This window comes from Zootoca vivipara, chromosome 1, assembly GCF_963506605.1.
Source record: "Zootoca vivipara chromosome 1, rZooViv1.1, whole genome shotgun sequence".
NCBI lineage: Eukaryota > Metazoa > Chordata > Lepidosauria > Squamata > Lacertidae > Zootoca > Zootoca vivipara.
The window spans coordinates 44,352,106-44,372,731 of NC_083276.1; the positions used below are offsets into that span (position 1 = coordinate 44,352,106).

Below are 20,626 nucleotides of genomic sequence, written 5' to 3' on the forward strand. Positions count from 1 at the left end.
GCCATCTCTAAAGGGAACAATAATTATACATTATTGGGTTTTAATTATTATTGTATATTCTGTTTTTGATACTTTGTTGTAAGTCCCCTAGGGAATGTTTATTTATGGGCAGTGTGACGACCCGTGTCCCACTCTCTCCTACTATCACTGCGACACAGGAATCCAGAGGGGAAAACACCCACCCTCTGCTCCTGCCGCCTCAAAAATCAACCCCTTTTACTGATGGGTTTCTTAGTAAGGAGAGCCTTCCAGCTTGCGTGACCTGGTACCTTAAGAAACTCTAGGCTGTCCCACGGAATAACCCCTTTGCCTCCAGTAAAGGGTCTCCCTCAGTTGGATTCCCCCACTGTAGAAGTTTGCCCTAGGCACTCTGGCAACTTCTTGGCACCTCAGGTTACCCTTCTAAGCCTCCTCCGTGTAACTTCAGGACACAAACCACCACCTCCCTGCCTGAGGTGAGTTTGGCCCTCTCTTGAGTCACCACGGCTGTGAGTCCTGGTACCTCGCTGGAAAAATACAGACGGACCTCTTGTTGGCAAAAACAGAGATGAAGTTTTATTGTGTTAAAAACATAAGTGATTCTTTAACGTGTCATTTATTAATTAGCTTTGTTCCAGTTGTACAAAATAAACTCAGTCAAACATTTAACTTTAAGTTTTCCTAGCCTCTTAACTGTCTTCATACAAGCCACCACATAACATCACACCACACCTTCCTCCCTCTCCCTCCTAACTGACCAAACCGACACTCCCTCCTTTCAAACCGGGCACAGTCCCGCCCCCATCAGAGTTCTATGTCAGTCAGGCTGGAGGTGGGTTAACTCTTTGCCAGCCGGGCAGGAATAAACATTTTAAAAGTGCTTCAATTTGTCACATATCTCCCCCCCACCACAAAGACATTGCGTCAGCTTGCTCTTAACTAACTAGAGCAATGCCAAAGCAATGGGCTTGGGGTTAAAAATACTTCAATGCATTCTATAACATTCATATTACAAAGTCAACTAAATTAACATCTCATAAACTTGTACACAGATAAACCATGTTTGGCATGTGTCAGATTATAACGCCTAAGCACAAATGTTCTGCTAGGGTTATCACCGTTTCATATAATAATTTGCACCATCCTATACCTCTCAAAAATACCTGGATAAGGCGTCCGCTATGATGTTTTCCTTCCCACTTATGTGCTTACCCTGTGTCTATTACATGAGTTGCTAGGCTGGTCCTCCCTGGGATGTTTGAGAAGATCTGGGCAAACTGAGCAAGGACTATTTTTAACTGCTCCTTTTTCTCTGGGGTCAGACTTTCATCGAATGACACCTCTGCTAGAGTTGTGCCATTCCTCAGCTCTCCCCACCCAGTTAAATGAATTCCTTGGGTCATCTTCCCCTTTACTTGTAACACCAACTTATTTCTGTCAAAATAAGGCTTAAGTAAATTTACATGAAAGTTTTTACATCGGTTCCCTTCCCCATCTAACTCTACCAAATAGTTCACCGCTGATATCCTCTCGACCACTTTGAAGGGACCGTCCCACGACATCTCCAACTTCTTTCGACGTCTTGTTCTTAACACGAGCACACTGTCACCGGGCTGGAAAGATCTGTCTCTTGCGTGTGCATCATACCACTGCTTCTGTCGACGCTGTGCCTGCTGCAAGTTGTGAGCAGCTTGCTCCCGTAACTCTTGGAGGTCGCTCTGCAGCTCCTGTAGATACGTCACAACATCAGGGCTGTCGATCTGCTCCTCCCCTGACCACGCTGCTTTCATCAAGTCTAGGGGTCCTCGTGGCTGTCGTCCAAATAGGAGTTCAAAAGGACTGAACCCTGTGCTCTCCTGCGGCACTTCGCGATAACCAAATAGGAAGTGTTGCAGCCTCTCATCCCAGTCGTTAGGATGATTGATGGAATAGGTTTTTAGCATCCGGCTCAGGGTCGAATTAAATTTCTCCGTCAAGCCATTCGACTGTGGATGATAAGCCGTAGTTTTAACATGCTTAATTCCACAAAGAGTTAAAAGCTCTTCCATGGTCTTGGACGTGAAGGATGTCCCTAAATCTGTTATAATTTCTTTGGGGAATCCAAGCCTTAAGAACACCGACATGAGGGCTTTTGCTACAGTCTTTGAGTCAATGTCCTTCAGAGGTATTGCTTCTGGATAGCGCGTAGCATAATCCACGAGGCATAAAATAAATTTATTCCCACTTTTTGTAACTCTGGAGATAGGCCCGAGGATGTCCACTCCTACTCTGGAAAAGGGCTCAGTAATTACGGGAATAGACTGTAACAAGCCTCGCGTTTTGTCCGCTCTTTTGCCTGCTTTTTGGCAGATCACACAGGACTTGCAATACTCTTTGATGTCTTTGCCCATCCCAGGCCAGTAAAATCTTGCTTGGATTCTATCACTAGTCTTTCTAATGCCTAGATGCGCTGCTGAGGGTGCGTCGTGTGCCATTTGTAGCACTTGCAACCGGTAAGCTCTTGGCAACACTAACTGTTTCTTCCTTTCCCAAACAGCAGCAGTTTTCCTCCTCCTAGAAATTCTATACAGTCTTCCCTCAATGGTGGTAAATAAGCAGGGGTTCTCCACAGTTACTTCGGCATTAGGACTTTGTGCTTTACCCCACAGCTCTTTTATAGTTTCATCCTCTTTTTGATCACTCAAGAATTGGGCAGAAATAAAGCTGGCAAAGAGTTAACCCACCTCCAGCCTGACTGACATAGAACTCTGATGGGGGCGGGACTGTGCCCGGTTTGAAAGGAGGGAGTGTCGGTTTGGTCAGTTAGGAGGGAGAGGGAGGAAGGTGTGGTGTGATGTTATGTGGTGGCTTGTATGAAGACAGTTAAGAGGCTAGGAAAACTTAAAGTTAAATGTTTGACTGAGTTTATTTTGTACAACTGGAACAAAGCTAATTAATAAATGACACGTTAAAGAATCACTTATGTTTTTAACACAATAAAACTTCATCTCTGTTTTTGCCAACAAGAGGTCCGTCTGTATTTTTCCAGCGAGGTACCAGGACTCACAGCCGTGGTGACTCAAGAGAGGGCCAAACTCACCTCAGGCAGGGAGGTGGTGGTTTGTGTCCTGAAGTTACACGGAGGAGGCTTAGAAGGGTAACCTGAGGTGCCAAGAAGTTGCCAGAGTGCCTAGGGCAAACTTCTACAGTGGGGGAATCCAACTGAGGGAGACCCTTTACTGGAGGCAAAGGGGTTATTCCGTGGGACAGCCTAGAGTTTCTTAAGGTACCAGGTCACGCAAGCTGGAAGGCTCTCCTTACTAAGAAACCCATCAGTAAAAGGGGTTGATTTTTGAGGCGGCAGGAGCAGAGGGTGGGTGTTTTCCCCTCTGGATTCCTGTGTCGCAGTGATAGTAGGAGAGAGTGGGACACGGGTCGTCACATTTTTGGTGGCAGCGTCGTGATCGAAATTCAAAGCTCACGCGCCTAGTTTGGTTTGAGTCTGTCAGGATTTTCCTGTGAGGAAAATGACTCACGTAAGAAAACCCAGAGAGGCAAAAGGAGATGAAAGAACGGAAGGGGCTGAGGGAAGCCCAGGTTCTGAGGTAGAACTGATGAAACTACGAATTGAGATGGCCCGAATTGAAGCTGAGAGGGAAAAGATAGCAGCTGAAAGTGAGAGGGAAAAAGCCAGAATTGAAAGTGAGAGAGAAAAAGCCAGAATTGAAGCTGAGAGGGAAAAGATAGCATCTGAAAGTGAGAGGGAAAAAGCTAGAATTGATAGTGAGAGGGAAAAAGCTAGAATTGAAGCTGAGGAGAGAATGCAGTCCGAGAGGTTAAGGGTTCAATTAGAACAGGACAGAATGAAGCTTGAAGAGATACGTCTGCGATCAGAATTAACTAGTAGCCCAGTTAATAATGATAGTATCGCAATTAATTTAAAAAGGTTCCCCAAATTTGGAAAAGACGATAATGTCGAATCGTTTCTATTTACCTTCGAACGCGTTTGTGTGGAATTTCAAATACCTGAGGAGAACTGGATGCTTTATTTAAGACCTCAAATTTGTGGGATACTAAGTGAAATTTATGCTGACCTGAGGGAAGAAGAGCTGTCAAGTTACCAAGTATTTAAGCAAAGGGTCAGGGTTCGATGTGGACTCACGGCTGAACAAAGCAGAAAGGCTTTTCGTGAGGCAAAAAAGGAACATAAAGAGACTTATGCCCAACTAGCTAGCCGCTTAGATAAATTACTTGACAGATGGATTCAAGGGAGTGGAGTGAAGGACTTTGATGAGTTAAAACAATTAATTTGTTTAGAACAATTTTTTAAGCAAATCCCTAGCAATTTACGTTGGTTCTTGAGGGATAAAAAACTGAAAACTGTGGCACGGGTTGCTGAGGTCTTAGACGAACTACAAGGAGATTTCAATGAAATAACATTCCCAAAACACTCACAGAAGGGTAATCCATGGAGAAACAGAGAAAATAAAGACAGGCAAGAAAATTTTCCTGTCAGGGAATCAGTTTCTGACAAGACAGGGTCTAAGAAAATCACTTGTTTTTTCTGTAATCGTGAGGGCCATGTACGTGCCAGGTGCCCCCTGCTGGTTAAGTCGCAAACTACACCTACTGCAGCTAAACAAGTAAAACTGGTAATGCAGTCACAGGAAAATAGCTCGCCTCAGACAGAAGGCTCAGAGAAAACAGACAGTCCAGCTGAGACTACTTCTAAGGTCTTACAGGTCTGGAGGGCTGAGCAGGAGTGCAACCAAGATTACATGGAGCCAATTGAATTAAATGGTCAGTTTTTTTTAGGTTTGAGGGACACAGGAGCAGAAGTCTCACTTGTCAAATCACAATTTGTTCCAAAGGAGCAGTACCTCAAGGGTCAGTCCTACAGTTTAAAAGGCATATGGGGCCCACATTTTGAAGTACCATTAGCTGAAGTTGATATTACCTACAAAGGATTTTGTGGCAAGTGGAGAGTAGGAATCCTAAATGAATTGGAGGTACCCTTTTTAATAGGGAATGACCTAGCTAGTCAGAAGCACCGTATTCAAGTGATAACTAGGTCACAGTCTCAAGTCACTGAGAGTAATCCTCCTGCAGTTATAGAGACACCCATAGAACCTGGTGAGGATGAAGGGCTGATTAGCGTGCCAGTGGTCCAGGAGCACGGTGCCCAATTCTTGAGTGATCAAAAAGAGGATGAAACTATAAAAGAGCTGTGGGGTAAAGCACAAAGTCCTAATGCCGAAGTAACTGTGGAGAACCCCTGCTTATTTACCACCATTGAGGGAAGACTGTATAGAATTTCTAGGAGGAGGAAAACTGCTGCTGTTTGGGAAAGGAAGAAACAGTTAGTGTTGCCAAGAGCTTACCGGTTGCAAGTGCTACAAATGGCACACGACGCACCCTCAGCAGCGCATCTAGGCATTAGAAAGACTAGTGATAGAATCCAAGCAAGATTTTACTGGCCTGGGATGGGCAAAGACATCAAAGAGTATTGCAAGTCCTGTGTGATCTGCCAAAAAGCAGGCAAAAGAGCGGACAAAACGCGAGGCTTGTTACAGTCTATTCCCGTAATTACTGAGCCCTTTTCCAGAGTAGGAGTGGACATCCTCGGGCCTATCTCCAGAGTTACAAAAAGGGGGAATAAATTTATTTTATGCCTCGTGGATTATGCTACGCGCTATCCAGAAGCAATACCTCTAAAGGACATTGATTCAAAGACTGTAGCAAAAGCCCTCATGTCGGTGTTCTTAAGGCTGGGATTCCCCAAAGAAATTATAACAGATTTAGGGACATCCTTCACGTCCAAGACCATGGAAGAGCTTTTAACTCTTTGTGGGATTAAGCATGTTAAAACTACGGCTTATCATCCACAGTCGAATGGCTTGACGGAGAAATTTAACTCAACCCTGAGCCGGATGCTAAAAACCTATTCCATCAATCATCCTAACGACTGGGATGAGAGGCTGCAACACTTCCTATTTGGTTATCGCGAAGTGCCGCAGGAGAGCACAGGGTTCAGTCCTTTTGAACTCCTATTTGGACGACAGCCACGAGGACCCCTAGACTTGATGAAAGCAGCGTGGTCAGGGGAGGAGCAGATCGACAGCCCTGATGTTGTGACGTATCTACAGGAGCTGCAGAGCGACCTTCAAGAGCTACGGGAGCAAGCTGCTCACAACTTGCAGCAGGCACAGCGTCGACAGAAGCAGTGGTATGATGCACACGCAAGAGACAGATCTTTCCAGCCTGGTGACAGTGTGCTCGTGTTAAGAACAAGACGTCGAAAGAAGTTGGAGATGTCGTGGGACGGTCCCTTCAAAGTGGTCGAGAGGATATCAGCGGTGAACTATTTGGTAGAGTTAGATGGGGAAGGGAACCGATGTAAAAACTTTCATGTAAATTTACTTAAGCCTTATTTTGACAGAAATAAGTTGGTGTTGCAAGTAAAGGGGAAGGTGACACCAGGAATTCATTTAACTGGGTGGGGAGAACTAAGTAAGGGCACAACTCTAGCAGAGGTGTCATTCGATGAAAGTCTGACCCCAGAGCAAAAGGAGCAGTTAAAATTAGTCCTTGCTCAGTTTGCTCAGATCTTCTCAAACATCCCAGGGAGGACCAGCCTAGCAACTCATAAAATAGATACGGGGGAAGCAAGACCCATAGCTACCCCTCCTTACAGAGTGACGGGGGAGCACGCCGACTTGGTCTCTTCAGAGATCAGGGAGATGCTTGCACTGGGATTGATTGAGCCCTCTTACAGCCCCTGGTCATCGCCCCTGCTCTTGGTCAGGAAGCCAGACAATACCTTTCGTCCCTGTGTAGACTTCAGAAAGTTGAACCAGGTGACCGTGCCGGACGTTTACCCCATGCCACGGGTGGACGACTTGGTTGAGACCATAGGAAAAGCGAATTATATATCTACACTGGACTTAACAAAAGGGTACTGGCAAGTGGAAATGGATCCCTTAGATAAGCCCAAAACCGCTTTCATCACTAGAGATGGGTTATTTGAATTTAAAGTGCTGCCTTTTGGGTTAAAGAACGCGGCAGCCACGTTCCAGCGACTCATCGATAGGATGCTAAGGGGTCTGAATACGTTCGCCCTTGCTTACATTGACGACATAGCGGTATTTAGCCCATCGTGGAGAGATCACTTACAACACCTAAGTGTGGTTTTCCAGAGGATAAAAGCGGCAGGTTTAACAGTAAAAGCGGCTAAGTGTCAGATGGGGAAAAGACAGGTTAAATACTTAGGCCATGTTCTCGGAGGGGGAGTGATCAGGCCAGATACTAACAAAGTGGAAGCCATCAGAAGCTGGCCGGCTCCCAAAACTAAGAAGCAGGTGCGTGCCTTTATAGGAGCTATAGGTTATTATAGGCGTTTTATCCCCCAGTTCAGCACTCACGCGGCTGTGTTGAGTGACTGTACGAAGAAAAGCCGCCCGGACAAGATTATCTGGACATCACAGTGTCAACAAGCTTTTGAACTTTTAAAGGCTGCTCTGATGACAGAGCCCATTTTAAAAGCACCTGATTTCTTTTGCCCTTTTAATTTAATGACGGACGCTTCAGGTGTTGGTTTAGGTGCAGTGCTGGCACAGGAGGGAGAAGGAGGGTTTTTACACCCAGTATTATATATCAGCCGGAAGCTATTGGAGAGGGAAAAGCACCTCTCCACCATAGAACTCGAATGCCTAGCGATTTTGTGGTCCGTAGGTAAACTGAAGCCTTACCTGTGTGGCCGAAAGTTTACCCTATATACCGATCACTCACCGCTGAAATGGCTAAACCAAATGAAGGGTAACAACAGCAAGTTAATCAGGTGGAGCATGCAGTTACAGGATTACACCTTTGATGTCAAGCACATAAGTGGGAAGGAAAACATCATAGCGGACGTTTTATCCAGGTATTTTTGAGAGGTATAGAATGGTGCAAATGATTATATGAAACGGTGATAACCCTAGCAGAACATTTGTGCTTAGGCGTTATAATCTGACACAAGCCAAACATGGTTTATCTGTGTACAAGTTTATGAGATGTTAATTTAGTTGACTTTGTAATATGAATGTTATAGAATGCCTTGAAGTATTTTGGACCCCAAGCCCATTGCTTTGGCATTGCTCTAGTTAGTTAAGAGCAAGCCGACGCAATGTCTTTGTGGTGGGGGAGATATGTGACAAATTGAAGCACTTTTAAAATGTTTATTTCTGCCCGGCTGGCAAAGAGTTAACCCACCTCCAGCCTGACTGGCATAGAACTCTGATGGGGGCGGGACTGTGCCCGGTTTGAAAGGAGGGAGTGTCGGTTTGGTCAGTTAGGAGGGAGAGGGAGGAAGGTGTGGTGTGATGTTATGTGGTGGCTTATATGAAGACAGTTAAGAGGCTAGGAAAACTTAAAGTTAAATGTTTGACTGAGTTTATTTTGTACAACTGGAACAAAGCTAATTAATAAATGACACGTTAAAGAATCACTTATGTTTTTAACACAATAAAACTTCATCTCTGTTTTTGCCAACAAGAGGTCCGTTTGTATTTTTCCAGCGAGGTACCAGGACTCACAGCCGTGGTGACTCAAGAGAGGGCCAAACTCACCTCAGGCAGGGAGGTGGTGGTTTGTGTCCTGAAGTTACACGGAGGAGGCTTAGAAGGGTAACCTGAGGTGCCAAGAAGTTGCCAGAGTGCCTAGGGCAAACTTCTACAGTGGGGGAATCCAACTGAGGGAGACCCTTTACAGGAGGCAAGAGGTTATTCCTGGGGGACAGCCTAGAGTTTCTTAAGGTACCAGGCCACGTAGGCTGGAAGGCTCTCCTTACTTAGAAACCCATTAGGAAAAGGGGTTTATTTTTGAGGCGGCAGGAGAAGAGGGTGGGTGTTTTCCCCTCTGGATTCCTGTGTCGCAGAGATAGTAAGGCAGAGTGGGACCAGGGTCGTCACATTTTTGGTGGCAGCGTCGTGATCGAAATTCAAAGCTCACGCGCCTAGTTTGGTTTGAGTCTGTCAGGATTTTCCTGTGAGGAAAATGACTCACGTAAGAAAACCCAGAGAGGCAAAAGGAGATGAAAGAACGGAAGGGGCTGAGGGAAGCCCAGGTTCTGAGGTAGAACTTATGAAACTACGAATTGAGATGGCCCGAATTGAAAGCGAGAGGGAAAAAGCCAGAATTGAAGCTGAGGAGAGAATGCAGTCCGAGAGGCTAAGGGTTCAATTAGAACAGGACAGAATGAAGCTTGAAGAGATACGTTTGCGATCAGAATTAACTAGTAGCCCAGTTAATAATGATAGTATCGCAATTAATTTAAAAAGGTTCCCCAAATTTGGAAAAGACGATAATGTCGAATCGTTTCTATTTACCTTCGAACGCGTTTGTGTGGAATTTCAAATACCTGAGGAGAACTGGATGCTTTATTTAAGACCTCAAATTTGTGGGATACTAAGTGAAATTTATGCTGACCTGAGGGAAGAAGAGCTGTCAAGTTACCAAGTATTTAAGCAAAGGGTCAGGGTTCGATGTGGACTCACGGCTGAACAAAGCAGAAAGGCTTTTCGTGAGGCAAAAAAGGAACATAAAGAGACTTATGCCCAACTAGCTAGCCGCTTAGATAAATTACTTGACAGATGGATTCAAGGGAGTGGAGTGAAGGACTTTGATGAGTTAAAACAATTAATTTGTTTAGAACAATTTTTAAAGCAAATCCCTAGCAATTTACGTTGGTTCTTGAGGGATAAAAAACTGAAAACTGTGGCACGGGTTGCTGAGGTCTTAGACGAACTACAAGGAGATTTCAATGAAATAGCATTCCCAAAACACTCACAGAAGGGTAATCCATGGAGAAACAGAGAAAATAAAGACAGGCAAGAAAATTTTCCTGTCAGGGAATCAGTTTCTGACAAGACAGGGTCTAAGAAAATCACTTGTTTTTTCTGTAATCGTGAGGGCCATGTACGTGCCAGGTGCCCCCTGCTGGTTAAGTCGCAAACTACACCTACTGCAGCTAAACAAGTAAAACTGGTAATGCAGTCTCAGGAAAATAGCTCGCCTCAGACAGAAGGCTCAGAGAAAACAGACAGTCCAGCTGAGACTACTTCTAAGGTCTTGCAGGTCTGGAGGGCTGAGCAGGAGTGCAACCAAGATTACATGGAGCCAATTGAATTAAATGGTCAGTCTTGTTTAGGTTTGAGGGACACAGGAGCAGAAGTCTCACTTGTCAAATCACAATTTGTTCCAAAGGAGCAGTACCTCAAGGGTCAGTCCTATAGTTTAAAAGGCATATGGGGCCCACATTTTGAAGTACCATTAGCTGAAGTTGATATTACCTACAAAGGATTTTGTGGCAAGTGGAGAGTAGGAATCCTAAATGAATTGGAGGTACCCTTTTTAATAGGGAATGACCTAGCTAGTCAGAAGCACCGTATTCAAGTGATAACTAGGTCACAGTCTCAAGTCACTGAGAGTAATCCTCCTGCAGTTATAGAGACACCCATAGAACCTGGTGAGGATGAAGGGCTGATTAGCGTGCCAGTGGTCCAGGAGCACGGTGCCCAATTCTTGAGTGATCAAAAAGAGGATGAAACTATAAAAGAGCTGTGGGGTAAAGCACAAAGTCCTAATGCCGAAGTAACTGTGGAGAACCCCTGCTTATTTACCACCATTGAGGGAAGACTGTATAGAATTTCTAGGAGGAGGAAAACTGCTGCTGTTTGGGAAAGGAAGAAACAGTTAGTGTTGCCAATAGCTTACCGGTTGCAAGTGCTACAAATGGCACACGACGCACCCTCAGCAGCGCATCTAGGCATTAGAAAGACTAGTGATAGAATCCAAGCAAGATTTTACTGGCCTGGGATGGGCAAAGACATCAAAGAGTATTGCAAGTCCTGTGTGATCTGCCAAAAAGCAGGCAAAAGAGCGGACAAAACGCGAGGCTTGTTACAGTCTATTCCCGTAATTACTGAGCCCTTTTCCAGAGTAGGAGTGGACATCCTCGGGCCTATCTCCAGAGTTACAAAAAGTGGGAATAAATTTATTTTATGCCTCGTGGATTATGCTACGCGCTATCCAGAAGCAATACCTCTGAAGGACATTGACTCAAAGACTGTAGCAAAAGCCCTCATGTCGGTGTTCTTAAGGCTTGGATTCCCCAAAGAAATTATAACAGATTTAGGGACATCCTTCACGTCCAAGACCATGGAAGAGCTTTTAACTCTTTGTGGAATTAAGCATGTTAAAACTACGGCTTATCATCCACAGTCGAATGGCTTGACGGAGAAATTTAATTCGACCCTGAGCCGGATGCGAAAAACCTATTCCATCAATCATCCTAACGACTGGGATGAGAGGCTGCAACACTTCCTATTTGGTTATCGCGAAGTGCCGCAGGAGAGCACAGGGTTCAGTCCTTTTGAACTCCTATTTGGACGACAGCCACGAGGACCCCTAGACTTGATGAAAGCAGCGTGGTCAGGGGAGGAGCAGATCGACAGCCCTGATGTTGTGACGTATCTACAGGAGCTGCAGAGCGACCTCCAAGAGTTACGGGAGCAAGCTGCTCACAACTTGCAGCAGGCACAGCGTCGACAGAAGCAGTGGTATGATGCACACGCAAGAGACAGATCTTTCCAGCCCGGTGACAGTGTGCTCGTGTTAAGAACAAGACGTCGAAAGAAGTTGGAGATGTCGTGGGACGGTCCCTTCAAAGTGGTCGAGAGGATATCAGCGGTGAACTATTTGGTAGAGTTAGATGGGGAAGGGAACCGATGTAAAAACTTTCATGTAAATTTACTTAAGCCTTATTTTGACAGAAATAAGTTGGTGTTACAAGTAAAGGGGAAGATGACCCAAGGAATTCATTTAACTGGGTGGGGAGAGCTGAGGAAGGGCACAACTCTAGCAGAGGTGTCATTCGATGAAAGTTTGACCCCAGAGCAAAAGGAGCAGTTAAAATTAGTCCTTGCTCAGTTTGCTCAGATCTTCTCAAACATCCCAGGGAGGACCAGCCTAGCAACTCATGTAATAGACACAGGGTAAGCACATAAGTGGGAAGGAAAACATCATAGCGGACGCTTTATCCAGGTATTTTTGTGAGGTATAGAATGGTGCAAATTATTATATGAAATGGTGGGAACCCTAGCAAGACATTTGTGCCAAGGTGTTATAATCTAACACATGCCAAACATGGTTTATCTGTGTACAAGTTTATGAGATGTTAATTTAGTTGACTTTGTAATATGAATGTTAAAGAATGCATTGATGTATTTTTAACCCCAAGCCCATTGCTTTGGCATTGCTCTAGTTAATTAAGAGCAAGCCGACGCAATGTCTTTGTGGTGGGGGTCGAATTGAATTTCTCCGTCAAGCCATTCGACTGTGGATGATAAGCCGTAGTTTTAACATGCTTAATCCCGCAAAGAGTTAAAAGCTCTTCCATGGTCTTGGACGTGAAGGATGTCCCTAAATCTGTTATAATTTCCTTGGGGAATCCCAGCCTTAAGAACACCGACATGAGGGCTTTTGCTACAGTCTTTGAGTCAATGTCCTTTAGAGGTATTGCTTCTGGATAGCGCGTAGCATAATCCACTAGGCATAAAATAAACTTATTCCCCCTTTTTGTAACTCTGGAGATAGGCCCGAGGATGTCCACTCCTACTCTGGAAAAGGGCTCAGTAATTACAGGAATAGACTGTAACAAGCCTCGCGTTTTGTCCGCTCTTTTGCCTGCTTTTTGGCAGATCACACAGGACTTGCAATACTCTTTGATGTCCTTGCCCATACCAGGCCAGTAAAATCTTGCTTGGATTCTATCACTAGTCTTCCTAATGCCTAGATGCGCTGCTGAGGGTGCGTCGTGTGCCATTTGTAGCACTTGCAACCGGTAAGCTCTTGGCAACACTAACTGTTTCTTCCTTTCCCAAACAGCAGCAGTTTTCCTCCTCCTAGAAATTCTATACAGTCTTCCCTCAATGGTGGTAAATAAGCAGGGGTTCTCCACAGTTACTTCTGCAGTAGGACTTTGTGCTTTACCCCACAGCTCTTTTATAGTTTCATCCTCTTTTTGATCACTCAAGAATTGGGCACCGTGCTCCTGGACCACTGGCACGCTAATCAGCCCTTCATCCTCACCAGGCTCTATGGGTGACTCTATAACTGCAGGAGGATTACTCTCAGTGACTTGAGACTGTGACCTAGTTATCACTTGAATACGGTGCTTCTGACTAGCTAGGTCATTCCCTATTAAAAAGGGCACCTCCAATTCATTTAGGATTCCTACTCTCCATTTGCCACAAAATCCTTTGTAGGTAATATCCACTTCAGCTAATGGTACTTCAAAATGTGGGCCCCATATGCCTTTTAAACTGTAGGACTGACCCTTGAGGTACTGCTCCTTTGGAACAAATTGTGATTTAACAAGTGAGACTTCTGCTCCTGTGTCCCTCAAACCTAAACAAGACTGACCATTTAATTCAATTGGCTCCATGTAATCTTGGTTGCACTCCTGCTCAGCCCTCCAGACCTGCAAGACTTTAGAAGTAGTCTCAGCTGGACTGTCTGTTTTCTCTGAGCCTTCTGTCTGAGGCGAGCTATTTTCCTGAGACTGCATTACCAGTTTTACTTGTTTAGCTGCAGAAGGTGTAGTTTGCGACTTAACCAGCAGGGGGCACCTGGCACGTACATGGCCCTCACGATTACAGAAAAAACAAGTGATTTTCTTAGACCCTGTCTTGTCAGAAACTGATTCCCTGACAGGAAAATTTTCTTGCCTGTCTTTAATTTCTCTGTTTCTCCATGGATTACCCTTCTGTGAGTGTTTTGGGAATGCTATTTCATTGAAATCACCTTGTAGTTCGTCTAAGACCTCGGCAACCCCTGCCACAGTTTTCAGCTTTTTATCCCTCAAGAACCAACGTAAATTGCTAGGGATTTGCTTAAAAAATTGTTCTAAACAAATTAATTGTTTTAACTCATCAAAGTTCTTCACTCCACTCCCTTGAATCCATCTGTCAAGTAATTTATCTAAGCGGCTAGCTAGTTGGGCATAAGTCTCTTTATGTTCCTTTTTTGCCTCACGAAAAGCCTTTCTGCTTTGTTCAGCCGTGAGTCCACATCGAACCCTGACCCTTTGCTTAAATACTTGGTAACTTGACAGCTCTTCTTCCCTCAGGTCAGCATAAATTTCACTTAGTATCCCACAAATTTGAGGTCTTAAATAAAGCATCCAGTTCTCCTCAGGTATTTGAAATTCCACACAAACGCGTTCGAAGGTAAATAGAAACGATTCGACATTATCGTCTTTTCCAAATTTGGGGAACCTTTTTAAATTAATTGCGATACTATCATTATTAACTGGGCTACTAGTTAATTCTGATCACAAACGTATCTCTTCAAGCTTCATTCTGTCCTGTTCTAATTGAACCCTTAACCTCTCGGACTGCATTCTCTCCTCAGCTTCAATTCTAGCTTTTTCCCTCTCACTATCAATTCTAGCTTTTTCCCTCTCACTTTCAGATGCTATCTTTTCCCTCTCAGCTTCAATTCGGGCCATCTCAATTCGTAGTTTTATCAGTTCTACCTCAGAACCTGGGCTTCCCTCAGCCCCTTCCGTTCTTTCATCTCCTTTTGCCTCTCTGGGTTTTCTTACGTGAGTCATTTTCCTCACAGGAAAATCCTGACAGACTCAAACCAAACTAGGCGCGTGAGCTTTGAATTTCGATCACGACGCTGCCACCAAAAATGTGACGACCCTGGTCCCACTCTGCCTTACTATCTCTGCGACACAGGAATCCAGAGGGGAAAACACCCACCCTCTTCTCCTGCCGCCTCAAAAATAAACCCCTTTTCCTAATGGGTTTCTAAGTAAGGAGAGCCTTCCAGCCTACGTGGCCTGGTACCTTAAGAAACCTTTGCCAAACTGTTCCAAGTTTTGTTTTGTTTCTGTTTACTGTTCCACTATGGAAAACCAATAAATCTGGACTGTAAACTGCTTTACGCCATCTCTAAAGGGAACAATAATTATACATTATTGGGTTTTAATTATTATTGTATATTCTGTTTTTGATACTTTGTTGTAAGTCCCCTAGGGAATGTTTATTTATGGGCAGCTGTTGTGAATTATAATTATTTAGAATTATTTAAATAATAAGTAAGTCCCAAGTTGTGAATTTTGTCCTTCAGGGATAGTTCAGAGCTGGTTGCATACCCCATCTGGATAAATCCATTTCCTTATCCAGAGCAGCCCACATCTTGTCTGAATTAAGCTTCCGCTTGTTCTTCTCATGCACCCTAAAACTTTCTTCAAATACCAGTTCAATAAGTCCACAGCCTCATCAGGATAGAGCAGGCATCCCCAAACTTTGGCCCTCCAGATGTTTTGGCCTACAACTCCCATGATCCCTAGCTAGCAGGACCAGTGGTCGGGGAAGATGGGAATTGTAGTCCAAAACATCTGGAGGGCTGAAGTTTGGGGATGCCTGGGATAGAGGGATGCATGGATTAGACATGCATGCCTTCTGTGTACTGATGACACTGCAACCCAACCAGTACTCTCTTAGCAATCTCATGCCTTGAGCATGGTTTGAACTATGGAAATGCAGCATAAAAATAACATTTTGTATGTATGTAAATAACACAGGGTACAAGACAGGGTACAAGAGAAAACTTTGAGGCACCTTCTGAGCCATAGGTATAGAAGTCTCCAGCATCACCTGGCAGGATGAGTCTTCCAGAAGGAGTAGAGGTACTCTAACTCAGAGCTTCCCAAGCTCAACCCAACAAGGTGGTCAAGAAGGATACCACAGTCAGTGGTACTGAAGGCCACTGAGAAGTCCAAGAGAACCAATGAGCTTGCACTTCCCATATCCATTCTCCAGCATAAGACATCTGCCAAGGCTGTTTCCATTCTAAACACACGCCTCAACCCAGACTGGAATGGATTCAAATAATTAATATCACCCCAGACCACTTTGAGTGCCTTTCTATTGATGTTTTCCTTTCCCATTATCTGATACATATGATAGTCCATTGATAAACAGGTACAGTGCCCTTCAAAAATACATGGATCAGTGTCCAATCATCTCCCGCTCACATGCACTTTAAAGAAATAAACAGAATATATGTGAGTGTGTCCTTCTTATTTGACATGGTAAGTTGGACAACACATGCCGCTGGCTGCCTGCAACCCATCTCCCTTTATGCCAATAAATTGGGTTATGATACTGCCACCTTTCCTGTTGATAAAAAATGAAAACATTCTCACATGGTATTCACTAAGTTTAGTTGCTCTGGAAGTTCAGACAGCTCAAAAAAGAGAAAGAAATGGCTGGAACTGGAATGCAGTTTGTTTTGTTTAAATAGAAACTGAAACCAATTTTGAATATGAAAATTCAATGCTAAACAAGTAATATATGCACTAACTCAATTAATAATGATCCATTTTAGGTACCTTCTGCTCATTTCTCTATTCCTTATCACTTCAGGCTTCCAGTCCTCCCATTTTACACTTTCCAGTTTCCTCATGCTATCATTTCACTTCTCTTTCTGCACATTTAGGTCTGCCTATCATTTTGCACATTTGGTTATTACCAGTCCACTTTCTTTTTCCATTTCTGGCATTTACACATTAACTCCTTTCAATGAAGAAATCATTTAATGAAAAGTGCTGTCAAATTTGTTTCACACTGTTTCCAAGAATTTCTTGCCTAGGAACACAACATATAAATTCTGACTATGCTGTTCCTTTTACTCAGAACAGCATATGCACTTCCTGGAAACCCACTACTTCCTTGAACTGTTATTTCTGTTAAGCTGCAAGTCCTTGGATTGTCTATGTATTTTGCCTGTTTACGTGTCAATAGCATCAGTATCAACATTAAACTGATGCACTTTTAGAATGACAGTAGACAGAATAAAACCAAAATTAACTAAAACAAAGAGAATAGTCTGAGCACTGCATTTGTTTATTACACATTGAAAGTGTTTATGAGATTAAATTAATATGTTTGGAAAAGGTTAGGTGCTTTACTAAAACGTTAAACATAAAACTGCTGGTGGAAGAGGGGAATAGCATTGCTGGTCACCGCACAGGAGCCATTTGTAAATAAACACACACTATCATAAACATAGTTAAAAGAACCATGTCATATCAGACCCAGTGAGTTTGATGTGGCTTAATCTTTTCTTGGTGTTATTGTGGCCTAAAAAGAAAAGAACAAAACAATCCACTAAGCCCAACCAGAATTAGGAGGAAGAAGGTAAGATCTTTGGACTCAGCCCTCTTTCTTTCCTCTCTCCAACTTTACAATAACAAAATCTTCTGCTTGATCGCAACCACTGCCCTAGATTAAAATCCTCCTTTTAACTGGTAGTGCCCTGCCCGTTCGCGGAGCAAGAGAAGATCTTCTCAAGACCGGGAGAGAGGAGGGAACGCTTACATTTAAAAGAACAGCTGCTGCTCATAGCAAATCGCCTGTTTTAGACACCATAAGGATCGCAAAGAAAAGGTCCTAATTCTTGCCGGTCATTTAAACGAGACCTCGGGAGCATGCATGCTGTGTGGCACACCGTGCAGGTGTCCACTTCCAACACCTGACAGAGCGGCAGAGATTAACCGTCTGCAGGGCAGCGGGCAATCGGGGATTATCAGGAGCCAGACCCCGAGAGCCCCTTCCAGACATGCAAGGAAGCAGCCGGCAGCCTCATGGATGCGGGCGACTTGGGGCGTTGTTACCCGCCGCGAGGAACAGACTCCCCCCTCCCTACGGCACAAGCTGACGGGGAAGCTCCCAGCGCCCAACCCGGAGGGCTGCCAAGCACCGCGAACGAAGCCCACGCGCCGGCGGGGGCGGCATCTCACCCTGGCCAACTCCGAGGGTTTCGCAGGGGGGGCAGCGCCTCCCGCTCCAGCCATCCCTCCGGCTCCGTCGCCTGCGTCCGCCATCTTAGGAGACCTGCCAATCTCCAAGCGCCGAGCCCCGCCGCGGCCCCACCGGAAACCAGCTGCGGGGGGGAGGGGGGAGGAGCGGCGGAGGGTGGGGTTCGCCCAAAAAAACTTGACCCGACGCCCAGCGCTGGAAACCGAAGCGAATTCGGTCCTGGGCGACACTGAGCATGCTCGGGAGATCGCTCACGCATGCTCAGGAGAACGCTCCTCCGCTGCCGGGAAAGGAGGGCGCCGGTGCCACCACGGCTTGTCAAGCGGGCGGGTGATGCAGACCGCGAGGAAGTGGCGCTTTTTACCTCTGTGTTTCATTAGGGAGTCATCTCGGGAAGCTTTTCTACGACCTGCCTCAGCTTCCGTCCGACTGACACACACATATTTGGAGGCAACTTGAACAAAATATGGGGATGGGGGACGGGACATAAAGCCCCTTCTCCATAATCAATCTGAAGACGCGGCGCACTCGCACCATTCATTTTTTTGTGGGGGGTGTAGGGGGCACTGCCGGATTTACGTGTAAGCTAAACAAGCTATAGATTAGGGCCCCACTCTCATGGGGCCCCCAAAAAAAATAAAGAAAAAAAACCTATTACAGCAATTGTATTTCAGTTCAACAATTACTTTAATAAAATACATATTTTGTTGCATGCTAATGGCTTTAGATACCTATTGGTTCCATAAATTACCATATAGCATATCTTCAACCCAAAAAACAGCGACAATTTGTTGTTGACAAAGAACAGCAGGACATATAAAGAACTTCAGTAGTTTAGGGCCTCATCAAACCTAAATTCGGCCCTGGTAGGGGGCCAATGTCCCTAGAGTTGCCTGTTTGAAGGGAAAAGGTCAACTGAACTTAGAATCATAGAATTCACAGCATTGGAATGACCTCAAAGACCATCTACTCCAACCCAGGAGTGAAACTAGCCTTTTTTTCACCTGGGGCAAAGACCCAGTTTGGCACCCCCCTCCCCCATGTCTTGCTTTTAAAAGACATATGAAGGCAGCCCTGTTTAGGGAAGTTTTTAATGTTTAATGCAGGATTTTTTAAAAAATATTCAGTTGGAAGCCGCCCAGATTGGCTGGGGAAACCCAGCCAGTTGGGTGGGGTATAAATAAGAAATGATGATGAGGCATATAATAATATAATCTTATTATGCATATTATTATTAGAAGTGAGGTTACAGGGAACCAGGCAGAGGGCCTTCTCGATAGTGGCGCCCACCCTGTGGAATGCTCTCCCATCAGATGTCAAAGAAATAATTACCGAATTTCAGAAGACATCTGAAGGCAAACCTGTTTAGGGAAGTTTTTAATGTTTTAGGTTTTATCGTGTTCTTATATTCTGTTGGGAGCCACCCAGAGTGGCTGGGGAAACCCAGCCAGATGAGTGGGGTATAAATAATATATTATTATTATTATTATTATGCACATTTGCGTACCTGCACACTCACAGGCTGGGAACTTCAATGGCGCCCCTCTGTAGCCTTCAACTTGGAGGCTGCAATCCTATATCCATTTAGTAGGGAAGTAGGCTTTATTGAGCTTAATGGGACTTTCTGCTAAATAAATCTTAATTATGATGGACTTGCGATAGACCAGCTTGTGCTGTCAAGAGTTTTGTGGCTGGTCTATCAACCAACTCAAATTGAAGTTACCAGCTACAATCGAAAGTGACAATGAGAATTTCACCCACTTCCCTGGTCTTGAAGCTCACAGGAGTTTCAAAACAAATTTGTGATGAGGTCTGCTATTAAAATACCAGGCACCCTTCAAGAAGCTTTCCAGATTCCAGCCACTTGGGCACCACAGCCTTCTCCTCTTGCAGCATTTACTGCAATTCCTTTAATTTAAACTTATTCACAGCCTGAAGCCATCAAAGCAGTATAGGCAAGATAATAATAGTATTTATAAAAAAGTGAGAAAACTGTTTCTACAACAGAAAATGTCCCCCCCCCTTGTTTTTCAGGGGTATGCTACTGCTCATGGACTGAGCAGCTGCCCACAAAGCCTAGGGCTTGCGGATCAGAAGGTTGGTGGTTCGAATCCCCATGATGGGGTGAGCTCCTGTTGCTCAGTCCCTGCTCCTGCCAACCTAGCAATTTGAAACGTCAAAGTGCAAGTAGATAAATAGGTACTGCTCCAGTGGGAAGGTAAACACCGTTTCCGTGCGCTGCTCTGGTTCGCCAGAAACGATTTAGTCATGCTGGCCACATGACCTGGAAGCTGTACGCCGGCTCCCTTGGCCTAATGGGACCGCGACTGGACCTAACGGTCAGCGGTCCCTTTACCTTTAACCCTAAATCAAGTAAGGTAAAGGGACTTCTGACAGTTAAATCCAGTCGCGAATGACTCTGGGGTTGTGGCGCTCATCTCGTTTTACTGTCCGAGGGAGCCGACGTTTGCCCGCAGACAGTTTTTCCGGATCATGTGGCCAGCATGGCTAAGCCTAACCCTAAACAACTTTTGCTGAGGCATTTCATTTGCACAGGGTGATGGCAGGTGGGTGGGTGTCCTGCCCCTCCCCAAATCCTCCCTAAGCCCCTGCTGTATGTTGCTGCAAAAGCAGCAGCAGCAGGTCCCCCGAGCGAGGGTTGAGTCCTGATGTCACGTACGGTACGGGAGAGCAGCTCCCTCCGCTTGGCTTGGGAAAGAAGGCGCCCGTGCGGGAGGCGCGCCCATCCATCTATGCCGCGCGCAGCCCTTTGAACCGGTCTACCGCGGCTTGCA

General features: G+C 45.0%; 1 protein-coding gene across 3 annotated transcripts in view; it reads right to left on the reverse strand.

The window, feature by feature from the left end:
• The window catches only part of UBR1 (ubiquitin protein ligase E3 component n-recognin 1), an 87,746-nt gene extending 69,674 nt beyond the window's left edge, over positions 1–18,072 (reverse strand). For 2 of the 3 annotated variants that reach the window (XM_035112513.2, XM_035112504.2), the window contains exon 1: positions 17,813–18,072. In XM_035112513.2, coding sequence (XP_034968404.2) covers positions 17,813–17,896 — 84 coding nt within the window. In that variant the 5' untranslated portion in view covers positions 17,897–18,072. The remainder of the gene's footprint in view (positions 1–17,812) is intronic. The other variant, XR_004692428.2, reaches the window with a different exon arrangement.
• Between the last annotated feature and the right edge of the window lie 2,554 nt (positions 18,073–20,626).